The sequence below is a fragment of the Acomys minous genome (assembly GCF_964271855.1).
Source record: "Acomys minous genome assembly, chromosome: 8".
Lineage (NCBI taxonomy): Eukaryota > Metazoa > Chordata > Mammalia > Rodentia > Muridae > Acomys > Acomys minous.
In genome coordinates, this window is record NC_140489.1 from 15,553,579 (window position 1) to 15,573,293 (window position 19,715).

Sequence of the window (19,715 nt, forward strand, 5' to 3'; positions counted from 1 at the left end):
GTGTGTGTGTGTGTGTGTGTGTGTGTGTGTGTGTGTGTGTGTGTGTGTGTGTTAGGTGAGTCCTGATGGTCCAGGTTGCTGCCTTCCTGGTGTGTTGCTTTCCACAGTGCACAGTGCTGCCTATTTATCCCCAAGGGACTCCTCCCTCTTCTTAGGAAATGCTGGCCCAGATAATCTGTTCATGTGCACAGACTGGAAATGGACAGACAGGATGATTTGTGGTAATGAGGACTTAGAAGCTCAAGCTAGCAGAACTACTCCCTGTTAGGAAAACCCCTAACTGTGCTCTAAATAACAAGCCATGGGGTTTCCTATTGTGGGTTCAAACCAGTGCGGAACAGGGGCACGTGAAGGCAAAAAGACAGATCACAATGCCTGACCCCCTGACAACAGGTAGAAATTCAGGTAACATTTGTCCTAGACTTGCTCAGTCACTCAATAAGAATACAACTCTTTGTCCATGCTCTCCATTTCTTCAGGGAGACTCACACATAAATAATCACAGACATCAATGTTGACAAGCGTTGGTCTGCATCTACATAACTGTAGGTTATGGGATGTTCTAGAAGCAGGGATGGGTACATTCTAGAGGCTTGCTCTCCACTCCTTGGCTTCACACCACTGAAGGGGAAGCTGCCTGTGTCTGTCAGTGGAGGGAATCTGAATGGAGTCTGTGTGTGCAGAGACTGACTGGCTGATGGAATGTCCATGCTGTAGAGACGCTGGATACAGCAGGTCCACCCAGAAGCTAATTCCCTCATGAAGGACTAAGTTCTGTCTCTATGGAACATCCATGTGTTGCCTCCCTCTGTCAGAACTAACATTGTGACAATAGGATCTATGAAGTCAACAGACTAGTTTCAATCCAAACCCTAAGGTCGCCAGCAGATGGCATCTTGAGCCTATAGAGAAGCTTTCCGCTTCTGGATGTGCCTGCCTCTGTGAGATGCCCACTCATGCATTTTAAACCTGCCTTGATTTGTGACTTTCTTGATTTTGTAAAGCTCTAAAGTTTTCCTGAAACTATGTCCTCTTTGGACATTAAGTTTGGTAACCTAAATCTGTGTTCTCTGACCATTATCATTTAAAATGGCTCCAGAATAAAGTATTTTTAATTCCCTTTTGGATGAGAACTGTGGGTTTTGTGTGAGCAGGCAGGTGTTAGATCCAAAGCCATTGTCTTCAAATGGGAGTCCTGGTTCTAACAAGTAGCATTTGAATGGCTAAACAAAGCCTGAAGACGCATCTCTGTGTATCAGAGAAGAAGATCATCTATGGTCCATATCTGTTTGACAGGAGGCACATAAATACCATCTACTTCAGGCAAGGGACCCAGATCCCTGTCAATGCAAACAGCCTGAATCAGCTCAGGGCTCCCTACCCTGGTGTCATAGAAGGTCTGTTTTCTTTTCTGCCATTTTGATTCTTCTTCTATGTTTCAATCTTAAGACATAGGGGCGGGGAAGAGACAGGAGGGGAAGAAGAAGTAGTAGTAGGAGGAGGAGGATGAAGAGGACGATAAGGAGGAGGACTGGACTGGAAAGGAGGGAGAGAGGGAGGGAGAGAGGAAAGGAGAAAGAGACACAGACAGACAGACTGACTGACTGACTGACTGAGAGAGAGAGACAGAGACAGAGCAGCAGAGAGAGACAGAGAGAGACAGAGAGACAGAGAGATATTGCCCTGGCACTTGATCCCCAACAAATCTTTCTTTTACCCAATGGCCAGTCTAGTTTGATGAAATCACTTTTTTTTTGCTTATAGTTTATGCTGAAATCAGGAAGAGAACACCGGGCCCCTTTCCAAGGGCCCTATGTGCCCTAACTGAATAGAAGTGCTGGTTTTTCATACTCCTTGGTCTATATCTCCTGATTCTGCTGACTCCTGCCTCTCATATTCAACTCCAAGTTTTAGAGTTGCCCTTTACAGATGTTTCTCTCTTCCACTATATTGGCTAGACTTATGACAGCTTGACCCTGACTATAGTTATGTTAGGGGAAAGAACCTATAAGGAGAAAATGCCTCCCAAAGTTGACCCAGTGAGCCAGCCTATAGGGCATTCTCAGTGATTAACTGGAGGGCCTAACTCACTGTTAGTGGTGACATCCCTGGTCTGCAGGTCCTGAGTTCCATACAAATGCAGACAGAGCATGCCACGGAGAGCAAGCCAGTAACGCACACCTCCATGGCCTCTGCAGAAGCTCTTGTCTTCAGGATCCTGCCCTGCTTCAGTTCCTGCCCTGACAACATTCACTGACCAGCATTGCTGCAGCAGTGTTTGCCAAGAAATCCTTTCCTCCCCAACTTGCTTTTTGTTCATGATGTTTCAACACAACAATAGAAACCCTAGCTAAGTCATACTCTGCCCACTCTTATGTCCACCTTTTCTCATTTAAATGACATTTTGAAGTTGCCTCCTCTCTTCTGTATTCTCATGGGGTCACTGAGGCCTGCTGTCTTTCTGTCTTTCTAGACTCCAGGAGCCCATCGAACAGTGATGCTGTTGTATCAGACAGCCACACCCCCATTCCCCCAGCACCCCATCTATGTAAAATACAGCTTTCCAGCATGATACTGAGCATCTTTCTGAGAAGTCACTCTCTTTGTGGGGACACTCTGGGATTGAGACTCTTTCCCTACATCATTTAGGGCACGCCCTTTCTCCCTTCCTATGCTGTTGTGTTCCTTCTTCTAGCAGGATTCCTCCAGCCATTTTCTGAATCTCTCACATTCTGTCTGTTCTGCAATTCTCATGCCACCTTTTCCAGGTTATCCTTCATCCTGCTTGCTCTGTCTCCCCCTTGTTCAGTCATGGTCCCTTCCCATGTCAACCTGGACTCTTCCACTCCACTTGCTTGTCTCCTTAAGCTTCTTAACCACCTCCATCATTCTTCCTCACCATCCTTTTATTTTAACTGCAATATATCTTGGCTGCAACATCAAGTTTGTAAACATTTGCAATAGCTAGTAAAGAACATATTTGCTTACCAGAATCCTGCTCTGCGTTATCTTGAGGTCTTCATCACTGAGTCATCTTTCCATCAATTGTGAGTTTTCTGAGGAAAAAAAACAGTGAGTTATCACTGACATCTCATAGATAGAATGTGGGGAGCAAACATAGAGGGTGTTACAGGCTTGGCTTGTGCTGGTTTTGTTCAGTTCTGATTAGGAAATAGATGCTTACGATGTAGAGAGATGCTATGCTTTGATTGTGCAATGATCCCCATTGGCCCAGGGCTTGAAATTCCTTGGGAACCAGTGGCCCATTTTTGACTAAAGCTTTGAGATAGAGCGTTTTAAGTGCCTGAGTTCTAATAAAGATCTCAGTTTCCTGATCCTTCAGATGGAACAAGCTCATCACCCACTGCCATCACCAATCAAAACTTTTCCTGAAACCCTGCAGTCTTGCCAAGAAACCAAAATATGAAACAAGCCCTTCTACCTTCAAGCCATTTCTGTCATGTATTGTGACCCAGGAACAAGGAAAACAACTCATACCCCATGGCTGGCCTCAAACTTGTAATCTTCCTGTGCTGGCATCACACGTGTGCTCAGCCTCCACTTTGACAGTCCTTTCGAGGCCTATCCGACCCCTCTCGAAGTGACCTCTCTCCTCCCCTCCTCCTATTGTTATCCTGCTTTCCCTTCCTCTTTCTATATCTTTTTTCTCTTCCCATGTCTCTCACTACTTCTCTTTGTCACACACTCAGAAGTTAAGTCTGAACAGCCCCTTGAATAGATTCAGAGAGATTTCCCATTAAAAGCCATGAGAGGGCTGGGGGTTTAGCTTAGTGGCACTGTGCATTACCAAACAACACAAGGTCCTGTGTTCAGTCCGCAACACTACAGGAAAAAAGAAATAAAAATCATAAGAGTGGACTTGGACACAGAACCCATAGCATTTGTCAAGTCTTTAGCTTACAGTGTGACTTACGAGAGGCCCTGTGCCACAACCACCCAGCCTACGTCCACATGGATGTATCACTCTGGGAGTTAATCCATGTTGGATGTTATTCACGCTGTGCTTTGAGGTCAACTTATTCTTCATCATCAGAAGAGTGAGAAGACTAGTCCTCTTTTTCATCCTTAGGACCAAGGGAGAGAATAAGGTCAGACATGTCAGAGAAAACACACAGTCTCACAGTGAAGTGAAGGAGGGAGTCCATCACCCTCTGATTCCATCTTATGCTGGTTCACACAGTCTCAGCCCTCCATGTGATCCCCCATAACAGCCATTTGGGCCTGGGGATATATTTGACATGTCCATGGTCCAGATGATCAACCAGGATAAGGAAAGGGAACAAAATAAATAAGGAATCCTAAGTCAACATTATTTGCCACGTTGTTACTGAAATAAGTACTAAGCTCAGACATGAATGAAAATTTAAAATTAATCTGACCCACATCTGACTTGTAAATGATGATCTTGCCATGCCCCTGAGCTTGGGCATCTCTAGGTTTTTCGGAGGTCAGGCCCACTCTTGGTCTGGTTATTACAATAGGAGTTAAAACTTACTTTGGCTTAATAGCATTGATGTCCATATCTATCTCCGTTGGATCATTCCAACACCACAGCAGTGTCTTGCAGTGGGTTCCTCCCTATGCAGGAGTTCCCTCTTTGGACCCTTCTGTCTTCTGGACATCTTAGTTGCTCCATCTTTCATGCCTAAGACCCTGTGCATCCTCACTAGCCCTGCTGTGGTGAGCCTCACTGTTGACTACCTTCTGTGCAAGATGCCAATGTCAAACGCCTCCAGTTAATGCTGAATCAGCCAGGAGTCTGAACCAGACTGAACCAGGAGTCTGAATCATCCATTCTGTCCATCAACACAGTCCTTGTACCTCTGGCCATTAAGCAGCCTGGCAGTGATGACATAGTAACATTAACAGCTGAAGCAAGGTACAGCATCCCTGCTTGTGCGAAAGGTGGCTTTTTGTCAATCAGCTGTTAGATTTCTTCAGAATTTTAGAGACAGATACATCTAGGTTTGAATGACATGGCCCCACAGGTCCATGGTGAGTGGCACCATTAGAAGGTGTGGCCTTGATGGTGGAAGTGTGGCACTGTGGGGGCAGCCTTTGATGTTCATAAGCTCAAGTGGTGTGATGTGGCTTTCACTTCTGAGCCAGATGCAGAATCCTCAGCTCCCTCTCCAGCACCATGTCTGCCTGCATGTTACCATGTTTTCTGCCATGATGATAATGGACATAACCTTTGAACTCTAAGCCAGTCCTCCGGGATACATTTTCCTTTCTAAGAGTTGCCATGATCATGGAACCCTGACAAAAAAAAAAAGTCTGAGCTCACAGACATTTGTTCCCTTCCTGGGGATTGTCTCCTCAGTTTCACAGTTCTGGGAACCTAAAACCTCACATATGTAAGTCAAGCCAAGGTTCCACCATACAGCCTCTCCTCAAGTCACCTTCTCCTCCTCTTCTAAAATAGATTTTATGTAGTTCTATGTGTTTATGGTTGGGTATGTGTGCATCTATGTGCCTATCCATGAGGATGTCAGAGGTCAACTTCAGCTGGCATTCTTTATCTGCCTCTATTTTAAGATAGTGTCTCTTCATAGGTGGAGATGGTAGCTGGCCTGGGAGTCCTGGGGAACCATATGCTTTCACTTTCCCAGAGTTGGGACCACAATTCATGCTATCACACTTGGCCTTTTCTCTTCCATTTCAGGGACTGAAACTCAGGACCTCATTCATGAGTGGCTAGCCCTTTCCCCATCTAGCATGTCCCCTGCCTTCATTCTCTTGATTGTGTCTTTCCGTGTACAAAGCTTGACATGATCAAGCCCAGAGTACTGGAGACAACAGATGCTGGGCTGAGCTCCCTAAAACTATAATTCAAACAAAACCTTTGCTTCCCTCAGCTGGCTATCACAAAAGTGCTGTCACAGTGACCAAAGACTAAATGACACACCCCCTTGTTTATTGCCTACACTGTGCTCATCACTTCTGAAGGCTCTGGAGTCAGGCTGTGGTATTTTTAGGGGCAGAATGCCTGCCTAGTGAGGGTTTGCAGACAGACAGTTCATGGTGGCTTCCTCTTGGGGACACATGATTCTGTGCACAGTTACCCTTAGATACTGTGTCCTGCCTTAGGTGGGAGCAGAGGTAAGTGAGCAAACTGCTATAACACACTCCAGATTTTGTACATGTTGTGTGGTGTAGGCTCTACCTAAAGGGTCTGCTGTGAGCATCCTACAGCTGTCTCCATAGAAAGTTACAACTTGCCTAACTTCCGGGAGTGATGATTATTCTCTAAGAGAATGTGTTCCAGGTTAGGGAGGACCTGGTCAACTGCAGACTGGCAAGCAGTGTCCTCTGCATGGAGGTCCATCTTGGTTCCTGGTGGCAGCTGCTTCAGTAACCTCCTGAGCTGTGCCGACCACACCTGACCTGGATGGGCAAGGGCTCTTCATAAGCCTGAACCCTGGAGAAGGTTTCTGACGTGGCTGACGAGGTGGGAGGAAGTATGAGGGTGGAAGAGGCCACCAGGGATTTGATAGTTATCCTAATTACCACCACTATTATTTCTGTCTATCCCATAGTGCTCCATGGTAGATATTCTCTGGTAATTATATACACATGAGAATTTGACAGTTACCTCTGTCAGAGGATTTGGCCAAAATCGCCAGGTGACAATGTGTCAGACTTGCTTAGACCTAGTGAGCTGTGTGGCATAAGCAAAGCATGAAGGACAAGACACATGGTGATCTTCAGAAATGGACCCATTGGTCTTTGCCCTGCCCACAACTTTGTCTCTGGTCATCTGACCACCTCCCCTTCCTCCTTCTCACATCAGCACGGTAGCCACCCTATTCACAGTCCCATTTCCTTCCTCATAGTGAAGCATCAGCACCTTGTGTCATCATCCACCTCCCCACTACCACTGTGATCCCTCAGGTGTAGACTCCTGACTTGGTGAACATGGTCCCTGTGGCATCAGAAAACCTGGAATACCATAATGGCTACCTGCACGGTAGTGACAAAGTGGCTAAGCCCCTCAGTGCCTCAGTTTCCTCACCAATAAAAGGAGCTGCTAACAGCATGTAGGTGAGGGTGTTGGAACATGTGTCACAGAGTGGGAGTGACAATGCTCTGTAAAGGCCAACTGCTGTGAAGAGGCGGTGAGTAAACACTGCAGGGCCACATTCTTTGCAGGCATATGTTTATTGATCATTAGCTCCTACCTCTTCATTTTGAGTGATGAAACCAGACAGGTCCATCTGTATGCGAGGTTAATCACCTGGGAAATTAGAAAATGGTTCCTCTGCCCTAAGTAGGAGTGATATGGGGGAATGGAGCTCATCTGAATAAAAGGCCCCATGGAGCTGCAGGGTTGAGGGCTCCAAGACTGTACCAGATGTGGTGAGGGTCAGGAGACCCTGCCAGACTAGTGAGTAGCAGGGTCTGGAGAAAGGAAAGCATAACATATGAATTCAGCACCAGGTGAAATGAGATTCAGTACAGCAGCTTATCCTGTCCGTCCTGGGCCTGAGTGATTCACATGGTTGGCCTTTAAGCTTGCATGGTCCCAGAAGACTATGGAAGCTATGGCAGATGTGACCAGAGCTGGTACTGGGAGTGGTGCTACTTTTAGTGCCTAGGTCTGGGGAAGAGGCACAGAAAGTGGAGTCAGCAGTGAAGAAGAATAAAGACAGAATCCAGGTTGAGAAACATGAGCAGGTTCTCCCAAAAGGCCTGAAAGCCTGACACTGACATCCGAAGGCTCCTGTGCCTGTGGGAGCCATAGAAATACTCCCTGTCACTTTCTAAGGCAGCTAGAAAGCAGCCAATCAGAGCATGAATGGCAGGGGCCACCCGGAGAATCATATGCAGGCTCCATCCTGGGATCCTGGGCAGAGGAGTCACATCTGGGGTTGGTGACTTTTGACATAAAGAGGATAACCTGACTGTTAGTGTGAGAGATAATCATGAGGAACGGTCTGTCGAAACGCACAATCATACTTCTAATTATTCCACAGCATGGGATTAGTTTGGCTCCTGTAGCAGCAGCTGCTTCTGTGCCTTTCTCAGCTACGTCCATCATGGCCTTGTGCACCACCTGTGGAGTTAGAAATACATCACTCAACTAGAGAATAAGAGGGCAGCAGAGAAGCCTGGAGCATGCAGTGACTGCTGGCCTCATGTGCAGGAGAATTTCTTTGCTGCTAATATGAATTCTAACACTGGGTTTTTCAAGTCTCTCATGCCCTGGGTTTGCTCAGTGTGTGCATCTGTGTTGCCTTCAAACCCACTACACATTGGCTTGGCAGTGCAATTTGGTGGCAACCACAGTAGAGCACAAGTTGGTATCTATGGTGCCATGAGTCAATTATAGGCCCTTACCTCTTATTGTCTCCTGATGAGATTTGTCCGTTTTTTAGAGGGAACCTCAGAAATGCAGGTATGCTCACATATAGCCAATCATCACCTGCCACCTGCCTTCAGCATCCGCATTCAGGCCCCAATGTGATCTATCCAATGTTTCTTTGCTTACCTGAGAGACATACAGATCCTTGTATCCTGTGATGCGAGACAAATCAGCCAGTGAGGAGGAGAAGACTTCCCTGATTCCCAGCTCAGGGAGGATTTTCTCCAGGCTGTAGTCAGTGGAGATGGAGAACCTGGGCAGGTAGAGCTCACCGATCATCCTGAGAGTGAAAAAGAGAAATGAAAGTCAGTGGACTCCATGGCCCCATCAACCCACCATGTAGCTGGGTCTCTTCTCCACAGAAAGCCATCTCACTGCAGAGAGACCATCTTCCCATCTGGACATAGACATTTGTTTTTGCCCGTCCTAATGTGTTTGCAGCAGACAGGAAGCAATTGGTGCTAGCTGTTCCTTTACTGAGAATGCTCCCCTCCCAGATCCAGAAAATATAGTCCTTCCCCTGTCATGCTGACCCTCAGGTGTCACCTAATGTCCCTTCAATTTAAAATTGCACACTGCACCTTCGGCCAGCTTTCACTCACCGGGACACTCCCATTCTGAACCTCACACCTTTTCCTATTTTTAACTTATTAAATGGTGATTAGTTTTATTTCCATTCCTACACTCTCTTTTCCTATAGATGAATCCTCAAGGGTAAGTTTCTGCCTTAGTCTCTGACTTACTCTCAGGGACTAGGTCAGAGCTTGGCATATAGTAGATCTATGAATCTCCATTCTACACACTGTGAATGAGTGAGTGATTAACGGATAATGTGTCTACATAGGGCAGAGCTGATTCTTAGATGTTTATCTCTTCCATACTTTCCTCTGCCTTCCAAAAGCCATTCATGAATCCTTGTAATTTAAGGCCTGTTAAAGACAGAGGAAACATCTACTCCTCTTGTAGCTCATCTCAGTTTGTAAAGAGAACTCTGACAGTAAAATCAGGCGCTACAATTTGGAGTCAGCAGAGGGCCATTCAACTCATGTGCACCTGTTCCCTGCTGACTCTCCACTGTCATCCTGGCCACTAGTGAGACTCTGAGCTACAGGGACAGTGAGCCACAGGACGACAGCAGGACAGGAAGCCTGGCCATCTCTGTGTCCGGTAATACATACGTGGGCCTCAGAGAGTCCTTCCACTTCCTCAGGGTCTCTGGCTGCAAGCTGGCTTCCAACTGCTGCATCTTGCCCTGGTCAGGGAGGATGAAGAGGGCGCTGGCATTGCCTGTGTACTTCAATTCCACCACAGAGCAGCACAGCTCCTCATCCCGGAAGTAGGGTGTGGTCAGGTCCTCAATTTCCATCATGGACACCATCACAGACCTCTTCTCATTCAAGTGGAACTGGGACTCAAATGTGTCATAAGGGTCAAAGGGCGTTTTCCATTTGCCTAAATGTGGAGCAGGCCATCATATCGTAAAAACACTGGAAACATCCCAGTTCCACTCCATTGCTCCCAGTTCCAGTCCATTGCTGCTCAATTTGGATTGGGAAAAATATGTTGTATGAAGAATTATGAATGATATGTGATCCTGATCAGAGGTCAGGGATTTGAGACTGCGGTGTATAAGAGAGACATGAGGGTGCAAATGGTGGGAAGAACTGGGGATCCTTTCTTCATTAGGGTGAACTATGTCTAAAAGACAAAGGCTTGTGGCACAGGTTTTCAGGTAAACAAGAAAAGACTTAGTCCTCACACACAGTGGTCAGGTGATGCTGGTCCTCAGTGTGAGCCACTTTTAATGAAGGCAGAGCCCAGGGCCAAGAGTGAGCTTAGAGTGAAGCTTGTGGGTCCTGCAACTTCTCACACTTGGATCTCCAGGCTTCCATAGATAGTGGGCTAAGTAAGACATGGCTTAGGAGTCCTTTTCAGACATGAGGGGTACACACCTAACTCTGTGAAGCACAGATACCCTGCTCAGACTTGCCTCAGAGTCCAAGTTCGTGTGACGATCTGCATGTAACTGTGGGACTTGGTATTGTGACAAACTTGGGCCCAGGGTGCAGCAGCCTAAATTTACCTTCCCACCTCACAGACAGGCAGCGTTTTAGCTTTGGTTTGGGGTCCAGCAGAGACACTCATGCCCTGCAGTCTACCTCTTCAGCCTGTCACTCTGTGTCTCCTGTCTTCAGAGCACAGCAGCTCTGGGATCTTCTCTGCTCCTGTCCATGGCCAGTTGGTTTCCTGTCTATAGTCTCACAGCCTGTCCTCCCCCTTCTCTGGACTTCCCTCTGCCCAGATCCAAGTTCACCCTGACCTAGTCACAGCAGGACATTCGTCAGGTTTCACTTTGTGGGGCCTCTTCTCCTTTCCTTCGGTGTCAGGCAGGGAGTTGAGGGTGTGGGCACTGGATGTTACCCCACTTACCTTTACCCATATAAATTCCAGCCCCCAGTCTTCTTTCAGTCCGGGCCCCTTAACCTGCTATCCAACATATGGCCAAGGAGTGAGTCTGGCTACTGTGCCCTTCCACGGGGCACTGGGTAGTTATTTTACAAAAGCCAAAAGAGATGAAACACCCAGACACTAAACACAGAACACAGCCTGGTTGACACATCCATCTGACAGCTTTCCCCTCATCCCTCCTCTCCATGCCCAGGTCCAAGTCATCAGAGAAGTCCCAGGGGAGAGATCCTCTTAGGAATTCCTCCAGGGCTCTGCATTAACTGTGGCTATAACACTTGCACCCTGAAAGTCAGGGTAGCCATGCTCCTTACAGCAAAACTCCACAGCCCAGTTGGAACATGCAAGAGATGGAGACTCTCTCATGGGATAGAAATGTCCTGTAGGAGACATTGTATGCCATGGGCAGCCTGAGGGCCCTGTCTGTGGAGGGAGTATCCATGGCACATGTCACTTATGGAAGCCTGGCAGTGCAAGATATGGCATTCTGATAGTAAGCTGTTATAAATCACAGATAAAATTCATCCCCTTAGATACAGAGCTCTGTGGTTCTATAGAGTCTCTACCAAAAATTGCACATCTTTCTAAGAAAACTCATAGTGCAGATTTAAGAGTTGTGAGAAATAAGAAGTTAATCACCCATGTCTCCAAGCCTGTGACATCTCCTTTCCAGCAGCCAACCTGTGAATACAGGTTCCCAGCCAGCATCCTCCCCCTCCATACCCAAACTAGTGACCAGTCTCACCTTTAAAGTAGATGTAATTCACCAGCACCATCAAAACCCTGTCATCCAGGTCTGAGATGAGTTCCTTGATCTTTTCCTGGGTCTGTTTCCTCACATAGTCATTGATGAGATTTTTGGCCTCTTGAGGCTGCTGGAAGTCGGCCATGAAGGCTTCAGCCTGGTACAGAGCCCTAGCCTTCTCCTTGAATTCTGCCAGGATCTGCAGGTTCTTTTCAATAAACATGGCGCTGCCTGTGCTGATCTGCACCTGGTCCCCTGGCTGGCTGAGCATGTGCAGGAGGTGCTCAAATCCCTGGTGGATGTCTGTCTCAGTGTTCTCTTTGAGACTGAACTTGAGACCTTCTAGGATCTCTTTAAGGGTGTTGCTGTTTGCTCCCAGGGACAGAAAAGCCAATGCGGCTGAGATACTGAAAGGGGAGAAAACAACATTTTCCTCTGGAGTCTTCAGAACCAGCTCTTTGTAGAGGCTGAAGGCAAAGTCAGTGTTGCTGGAGTCCAGTGGCAGACTTTTCACTTGTGTCCCATTTCCTTTGTCTTCCTGGACTGAAGTGTTCCTCCCTGATATTCCAGCTGTGTGGCTCAAGTTACTAGGTGAGGTGCCAGGCATTTCTCTGTCCTCCTTTGAAAAGAAAAGATCCTTTGAGTATGTGAGGTCCAAGATTTGTCATGAGCAACTTCTAGTTTTCCCACCTGGCCGGGGTTGAGGTTGTGCTAGACTGCCCCTTGCGGTCTGCGTGACCATCCATGGGAGGTGCCCTAGCCACTCTGAGGCCACCACTGTAGGAAGTTCTGTTGCTGCAATCAATTCTCCTGTTAGAGGGTCCTTTCAGCCCTGCCAAGCTACCTCAGGTTTGAAAGAATCCCTGATAGGAAGAAAAAAGAATAGTGTCTGATACCTGGACACAGGATGGCTATGTGGTAGAAAGCAAATGGGTACACCGAACTGGGCAGCCTGTTTAGTGGCAGATTACACTATTAGTAAAAGTGTCTGGCTTATCACAGGCACAGGAGTGGGCTTGGAAATGGTCTAGAGGGCCGTGTCCTCGATACCCTACAGCACTCCAACTGAATGCTGGTGAACTTTGTAAACACAGCAGCTCAATGCTTCCTCTGTCCACACTGTAGGGGCGATCAGAGGAAAAAAGTATGTGCTAGAGAAATGGGAAGATGAGGAAGACCAACTGGACAGAAGACAACATGAGAAGAAGATGAAGGCATGCAAAATAGAAGACGGGGGGGGGCAGTAGGATGGAGTTTGTAAGGAGGAGGATAAGGTGAGGAAGCAGAAGGGAAGCTGGAGGGGAGAGGAGAGAAGACTAGAAGAATGTAGGAGGAGTAAGGAGGGAGCAGGGGAGGAAGGTGTCCTGGGCTACTACCTGCCACATGCCTGCAGAGGAGCCAGGAGCCTCAGCTGCCTTCTCACTCTGTCAGACTGGTGCAGCCACCATATCTTCAGAAAAGCATTCAGCAATATGATGGTTCAAAATTTATTTGCAGAGAAAAGAGGCAGCTAGTCTGTTTGTGTGAAAGAAGACGTGGCTTATTGGTGGCCCTTCTTACCTATGGGATTTATGAGGGAAGTGGGGTCCCAGGCCCCAAACATGTCCCCTCAGCTGTGAGCATGTAGGCATGCCCCCTCCTGAAGAGGGACTCTGTTCTAGTCCTGTGTCCCGCGGGCTCCTACAGCAGCCCCAGGCTAGGCAAGGGCTCAGTACTTCCTGTCAGTGGAGAATGAGAAGGAGCAGCCTGCATTCACTCTAGAGGATCCACTGTGCCTGCATCTGCTATAGACATGGAGACTCAGACTGCAGAGAAGATATTTCTGCACTACAGGATTGTTCCCGCATCCCAGCCCCAGTACAGCAGGAACGAGTCCTTACCCTTCTCTAAACCAAGACTTCACACTCTAGGTAGGACCCACACAGTTCTGGGAAGCCTCCTTTCTCAGTTCCCAGAGAGAAGGTATCAGGGCATTACCTGCAGAGGAGACGTAAGCTCACAGTGCATGTTAGGTGAGTTCTGATCTTCTTGTTGCTGCTGCCCTCCTGATGTGTTGCTCTCCCCAGGGAACACTGCTGCCTATGTATTCCCTCAAGGGACTCCTCACTCTTCTTAGGAAATGCAGGCCCAGACAAGCTTTCTTGAGTTCAGATTGGAAATGGACACACAGGATGGTTTCTGGTAACACTGAGTCATAGGCTCCAGCTGGCAGAACCACGCCCTTGTGGGAAAACCCTCTAACCGTGGTTTCCTGTTTTGGCTTCTCTTCCGTTATTCAGCATGCAACAGGGGACAATCAGAGAAAATCAACTGAGCCCAATCCTTGAATGCCCTTGTCACCAGGGAGAAATTTAGATTACATTTGTTCTGGACTAGCTCAGTCACTCAATAAGAATACAACTCTTTGTCCACGCTCTCCATTTCTTCAGGGAGACTCACACATAAATAATCACAGACATCAATGTTGACAAGCTTTGGTCTACATCTACATAACTGTAGGTTATGGGATGTTCTAGAAGCAGGGATGGGTACATTCTAGAGGCTTGCTCTCCACTCCTTGGCTTCACACCACTGAAGGGGAAGCTGCCTGTGTCTGTCAGTGGAGAGAATCTGAATGGAGTCTGTGTGTGCAGAGACTGACTGGCTGATGGAATGTCAGGGCTGTAGAGAGGCTGGAGAACAGCTGGTCCACTCACTGGCTAATTCCCTCATGAGGGACTAAGTTCTGTCTCTATGGAACATCCATGTGTTGCCTCAGTCTGTCAGGACTAACATTGTGACAATAGGATCTGTGAAGTCAATGGGCAACTAGCTTTAATTCAAACCCTAAGAACACCAACAGATGGCATCTTGAGCCTATAGAGAGGCTGTGGGGAGGATTGTAAGCCTTGTCACAGGTGAAAGCAGTCTTGGAGGGCTTTGCCCTTGGACACACCATGGATACTCCCTGAGATTAACCTTGAGATAGACTGGGTGGAGTCATCCGGAGTCTGGAAATCAGGAAGCAGAAAGGAGGGGAGTCAGAGGGTTGGGGGAGAAACTCCAAATGGATTATTGCATTTCTAATCAACCCTCCATAGGAGGAGGAGACTGGCCCTTGCACATGAGAGACAGGCAGGCAGAGAGGACAGAGAGGAGCAGCATGTTCAGACCCATCTCAAATGCATGTGGATCGGGAAAAGGATCAGCGAACAGGCCTCACCAGTGCACCAGCCAGAGACACATTGGGACCTGTCCTGTGTCATGGACACTGGAATATCCCCTCTTATTTCCTTTTATCCTTTTTTCCTCTTGTGTAAAACAGTTGGGTTGTATAATAAAGTTTAACTGTAAGAAACAGAGCCAACAAGAAGCTTCACCTTCTGGAGGCACCTGCCTCTCTGAGATGCCCACCCATGCATTTTAAACATGCCTTGATTTGTGACTTTCTTGATTTGTAAAGCTATAGTTTTCCTGAAACTGATTCCTCTTTGGACATTAAATTTGGTAACCCAATTCTGTGTTCTCTGACCATTGTCATTCAAAATGGCTCCAGAACAAAGTATATTTTCTTCACTTTACAATGAGAGCTGTAGATGTTGTGTGAGCAGGTAGGTGGTAGATCCAAAGCCATTGTCCTCAAATGGGAGTCCTGGTTCTAACAAGTAGCATTTTGAATGGCTAAACAAAGCCTCAAGGTGCATCTCTGTATATCAGGGAAGAAGATCATCTATGGCCCATATCTGTTTGACAGGAGTCACCCTAACATTTGCACAAATACCATACTTCGGGCAAGGGACCCAGATCCTTTTCAATGCAGACAGCCTGAATCAGCTCAGGGCTCCCTACCCTGATGTCATAGAAGGTCTGTTTTCTTTTCTACCATTTAATTATTCTCTCAGTTTCATATCGAGAGAGAGAGAGAGAAAGGGAGAGAGAGAGAGAGAGAGAGAGAGAGAGAGAGAGAGAGAGAGAGAGAGATTGATTGCCTTGGCACTTGATCTCCAACAAATCTTTCTTTCTACACAACACATTGTCTAGTTTGACGACATCATTTGTCCTCTGCTTACAGTTGAAGCTGAAATCAGGAAGAGAACACTGGGCCCCTTTTTAAGGCACCTATGCACCCAAAATGAATAGAACTGCTGATTTTTCATACAACTCCGACTATAACTCTTGATTCTGCCTCTGAGATTCATCTCCACATTTTAGAGATGCCCTTCCAAGCTGTTTCTCTCTTCCACTGTATTGGCTAGACTTATTCCAGCTCGAAACCAACTATAGATATGCTAGGGGAAAGAACCTATAAGGAGAAAATGCCTCCCAAAGTTGAGCCAGTGAGCCAGCCTATAGGGCATTCTCAGTAATTAAGTGGAGGACCTAACCCACTGTTAGTGGTGATATCCCTGGTCTGCAGGTCCTGAGTTCCATATAAAAGCAGAAAGAGCATGCCATGGAGAGCAAGGCAGTAACGCACACCTCCATGGCCTCTGCAGAAGCTCTTGTCTTCAGGATCCTGCCCTGTTTCAGTTCCTGCCCTGACATCATTCACTGACCAGCATTGCTGCAGTAGTGTGTGCCAAGATATCATTTCCTCCCCAGCTTGCTTTTTGTTCATGTTTCAACACAACAATAGAAACCCTAGCTAAGTCATTCTCATACTCTGCCCACTCCTATGTCTCCCCCTTCTTGTTTAAATGACATTTTGAAGTTGCCTCCTCTCTTCTGTCCTCTCATGGGGTCACTGAAGCCTGGTGTCTCTCTGTCTTTCTAGACTCCAAGAGCCCATTGACCAAGCGAAGCTGGTGTATCAGACAGCCACACTCCCATTCCTCCAGTATCCCATCTGTGTAAAATATAGCTTTCCACTGTGATACTGAGTATCTTTCTGAGAAGTTACACTCTTATAGGGGACACCAGGGATTGAGATGCTGTTCTTAAATCATTTAGGGCAATCCCTTTCTCCCTTTCTATGGGGTTCTCCTTGTAGTAAGATTCCTCCAGCCAATTTCTAAGTCTCTCACACTCTTCCTTAATCTGAAATTCTCAATGCCACCATTTCAAGGTTGTCCTTCATCCAGCTTGCCCTGTCTCCCCCTTGTTCAGTCATGGTCCCTTCCCATGTCAACCTGGACTCTTCCACTCCACTTGCTTGTCTCCTTAAGCTTCTTAACCACCTCAGTCATTCTACCTCACCATCTTTTTATTTTAACTCCAATATATCGTGGCTGCAACATCAGCTTGATAAACATTTGCAATAGCTAGGAGGGAACGTATTTGCTTACCAGAATCCTGCTCTGCGTTATCTTGAGGTCTTCATCACATAGTCATATTGCCATCAATTGTGAGTTTTCTAAGAAAGCAATAGTTATCACTGACATCTCAGTGATAACTGGTTTTGTTCAGTTCTGAATAGGAAATGGTCTTACTATGTAGAAAAGTGTTATGTTTTGTGCAATGACCTTATAGGCCCAGAGCTTGAAAATCTTCAGGAGCCAGTGCTCACTTTGACTAAGGCTGTGAGTTCAAGGGATTTAAGTGGCCGAGTCCTGATAATGATTTCTGTTTCTAGATCCTTCAGAGAGAAAAAGCTCATCATCCACTGCCATCACCAATCAAAACTTTTCCTGCAACACTGCTGTTCTTCAAAGGAACCAAGATCTGTAATAAGCCCTTCTACCTTCAAGCCATGTCTGTCGTGTTTTCTTACCCAGGAACAAGGAAAACAACTCATAAACCACTGTTGACCTCAAACTTGTAATCTTCCTGTGCTGATGTCACATGTGTGCTCAGCCTCCACTTTGACAGTCCTTTCCAGGCCTCGTTCAAACTCTCCCCAAATCACCTCTCTCCTTTCTTCCTCCTAGTTTTCTCCCTGTTTGGCCTTGATTTTCCTATATCTTCCTCTTCTTCTCTTTCCATGTCTCTCACTACCTCTCTTTGTCCCACACCAGAATTTCAGTCTGAACCATCCCTTGAATAGGCTCAGAGAGATTTCCCATCAAAAGCCATGACATGGCTGGGGGTTTAGCTTAGTGGTAGTGTGCATGCCCAAACAACACAAGGCCCTGGGTTCCTTCCTCAGCAGTATAGCTGAATGAAATTAAAATCATGAGCGTGAACTTGAACACAGAACCCCCAGTACTTGTCAAGTCTTTAGCGGACAGTGTGACTCACAAGAGGCCTTGTATCACAACCACTCAGCCTGGTTCCTCATGGGTGCCTGGCTCTGGGAGTTAATCCATATTGCTTGTTATTTAGACTGTGTTTTGAGGGCAATTTATTCTTCATCAGCAGAAGAGTGAGAAGACCAGTCTCGTTTTTCATCCTTATGACCAAGGGAGAGAGTAAGGAGAGACATGCCAGAGATAACACACAGTCTCACAGTGAGTTGAAGGAGGGGAGTCCATCATCTCTGACTCCATCTTATACTGGTTCACACAGTTTCAGCCCTTTGTGTATTCCCCCACAAGAGCCACTTGGGCCTGGGAATATATTTGACATATCCATGGTCCAGATGATAAACCAGAATAAGTAAAGGGAACCAAATATTAGGAACCATAAGTCAGAGTTATTTGTCACATTGTTATTGAAATGTGTACTAAGCTCAGACATGACTGAAAATGTAAAATTAACCTGACCTACATCTAACTTGTATGTAAATTATGATCTACGTTATCTGTGCTTTTAATAATTCTGTGCCCCTAAGCTTGGGCATCTATAGATTTATCAGGAGTCTAGCCTATTCTTGTTCTGGCTATCAATTATAGTAATTAAAACTGACTTTGGCTTAAGAGCATTGATGTCAATATCTTTCTCAGGTGGATCATTTCAACAACATAGCAGTTTCTAACAGCGAGTTCCTACCTATGCAGGAGTTCCCCCTTTGGACCCTGTGTCTTCTGGACATCTTAGTTGCTCCTTCTTTCATGCTTAAGATCCTGTGCATCATCGGTAGCCCTGTTGAGGTGAGCCTCATTGTTGACTCCCTTTTGTGTACGATGCCAATGCCAAATACCTACAGTTAATGCTGAACCAGGGAGGAGTCTGAACCAGAGCATCGTCCATTATATCCATCAATACAGCCCTCATCTCTCTGGCCAATAAGGGGCCTGGCATTGATGACATAGTAACATTAACAGCTGAAGAAAGGTGCAGCATCCCAGCTTGTGTCAAGGGTGGACTCTTGTCAATTAACCATTATATATCTTCTGAATTCTAGAGACAGATACTTCAATGTTTGAATGATATGATCTCATATGTCAATCGCGAGTAGCACCATTAGAAGGTGTGGCCTTGATGATGGAAGTGTGCCACTGTGTGGGTGGGTGGCCTTTGATGTTTCATAATCTCAAGTGGTGTGATGTGGCTCTCATTTCTGCTGCCTGTTGAGCCAGATGCAGAATCCTCAGCTCCCTCTCCAGTACCATGTCCTGCTGCATTCTGCCATGTTTCCTGCCATGACGATAACAGACATAATCTTTGAACTCTAAGCCAGTCCTCAGTGACACAGTTTTCTTTATAGGAGTTGCAGAACTATGGAACCCTAACAAAGACAATGCGTCTGAGCTTGCAGACATTTGTTCTCTTCATGGGGATTGTCTCCTCAGTCTCACAGTTCTGAGAACTTAAAACCTCCCATGTGTAAGTCAAACCAGGGATCCACCATACAGTCTCTCCTCAGTCTGCTTTCTCCTCCTCTTCTAAGATAGAATTTATGTGTTTCAGTGTGTTTGTGGTTGTGTGTGTGTGCATCTCTGTGCCTATCCATATGGAGGTGAGAGGTCAACCTCAGCTAGCCTTCTCCATCCACCCTCATGTTTAAGATGGTGTCTGCTTATAGGTCCCGAAGCCAAAGGCTTGGCTATGGTAGCTAGCCAGAAAGTGCAGGGGAACCACCTGCTTTCATTCCCTAGAGTTGGGACCACAGTTCATGCTACCACACTTGGCCTTTTCTCTTCCATTTCAGGGACTAAACTTCAGAAACTCATGCATGAGTGGCTAGCTCTTTGCCCATCCAGCATGCCCCCTGCCTTCATTCTAATGATAGTGTCTTTCCATATAAATGGTTTGACTTGTTCAAGCCCAAGTATTGGGGACAGCAGATGCTAGACTGAGCTCTGTAAAACTATGATTCCA

The 19,715-nt window shown here is 46.6% G+C and overlaps 1 protein-coding gene across 4 annotated transcripts in view; it reads right to left on the reverse strand.

The window, feature by feature from the left end:
• Nucleotides 1-6,553: 6,553 nt before the first annotated feature.
• The window catches only part of LOC311603729 (serine protease inhibitor A3F-like), a 34,970-nt gene continuing 21,808 nt past the window's right edge, over nucleotides 6,554-19,715 (reverse strand). The window contains exons 1-5 of one of the 4 annotated variants that reach the window (XM_084792820.1): nucleotides 13,575-14,270; nucleotides 11,598-12,216; nucleotides 9,565-9,838; nucleotides 8,513-8,666; nucleotides 6,554-8,077 (exon numbers count right to left, since the gene is read on the reverse strand). In XM_084792820.1, the coding sequence (XP_084648946.1) occupies nucleotides 7,778-8,077; nucleotides 8,513-8,666; nucleotides 9,565-9,838; nucleotides 11,598-12,216; nucleotides 13,575-13,604 (1,377 nt within the window). In that variant the 5' untranslated portion in view covers nucleotides 13,605-14,270 and the 3' untranslated portion in view covers nucleotides 6,554-7,777. Of the gene's footprint in view, nucleotides 8,078-8,512; nucleotides 8,667-9,564; nucleotides 9,839-11,597; nucleotides 12,217-13,574; nucleotides 14,271-19,715 lie in introns of those variants that run through there. The other 3 variants (XM_084792821.1, XM_084792819.1, XM_084792817.1) reach the window with 3 other exon arrangements.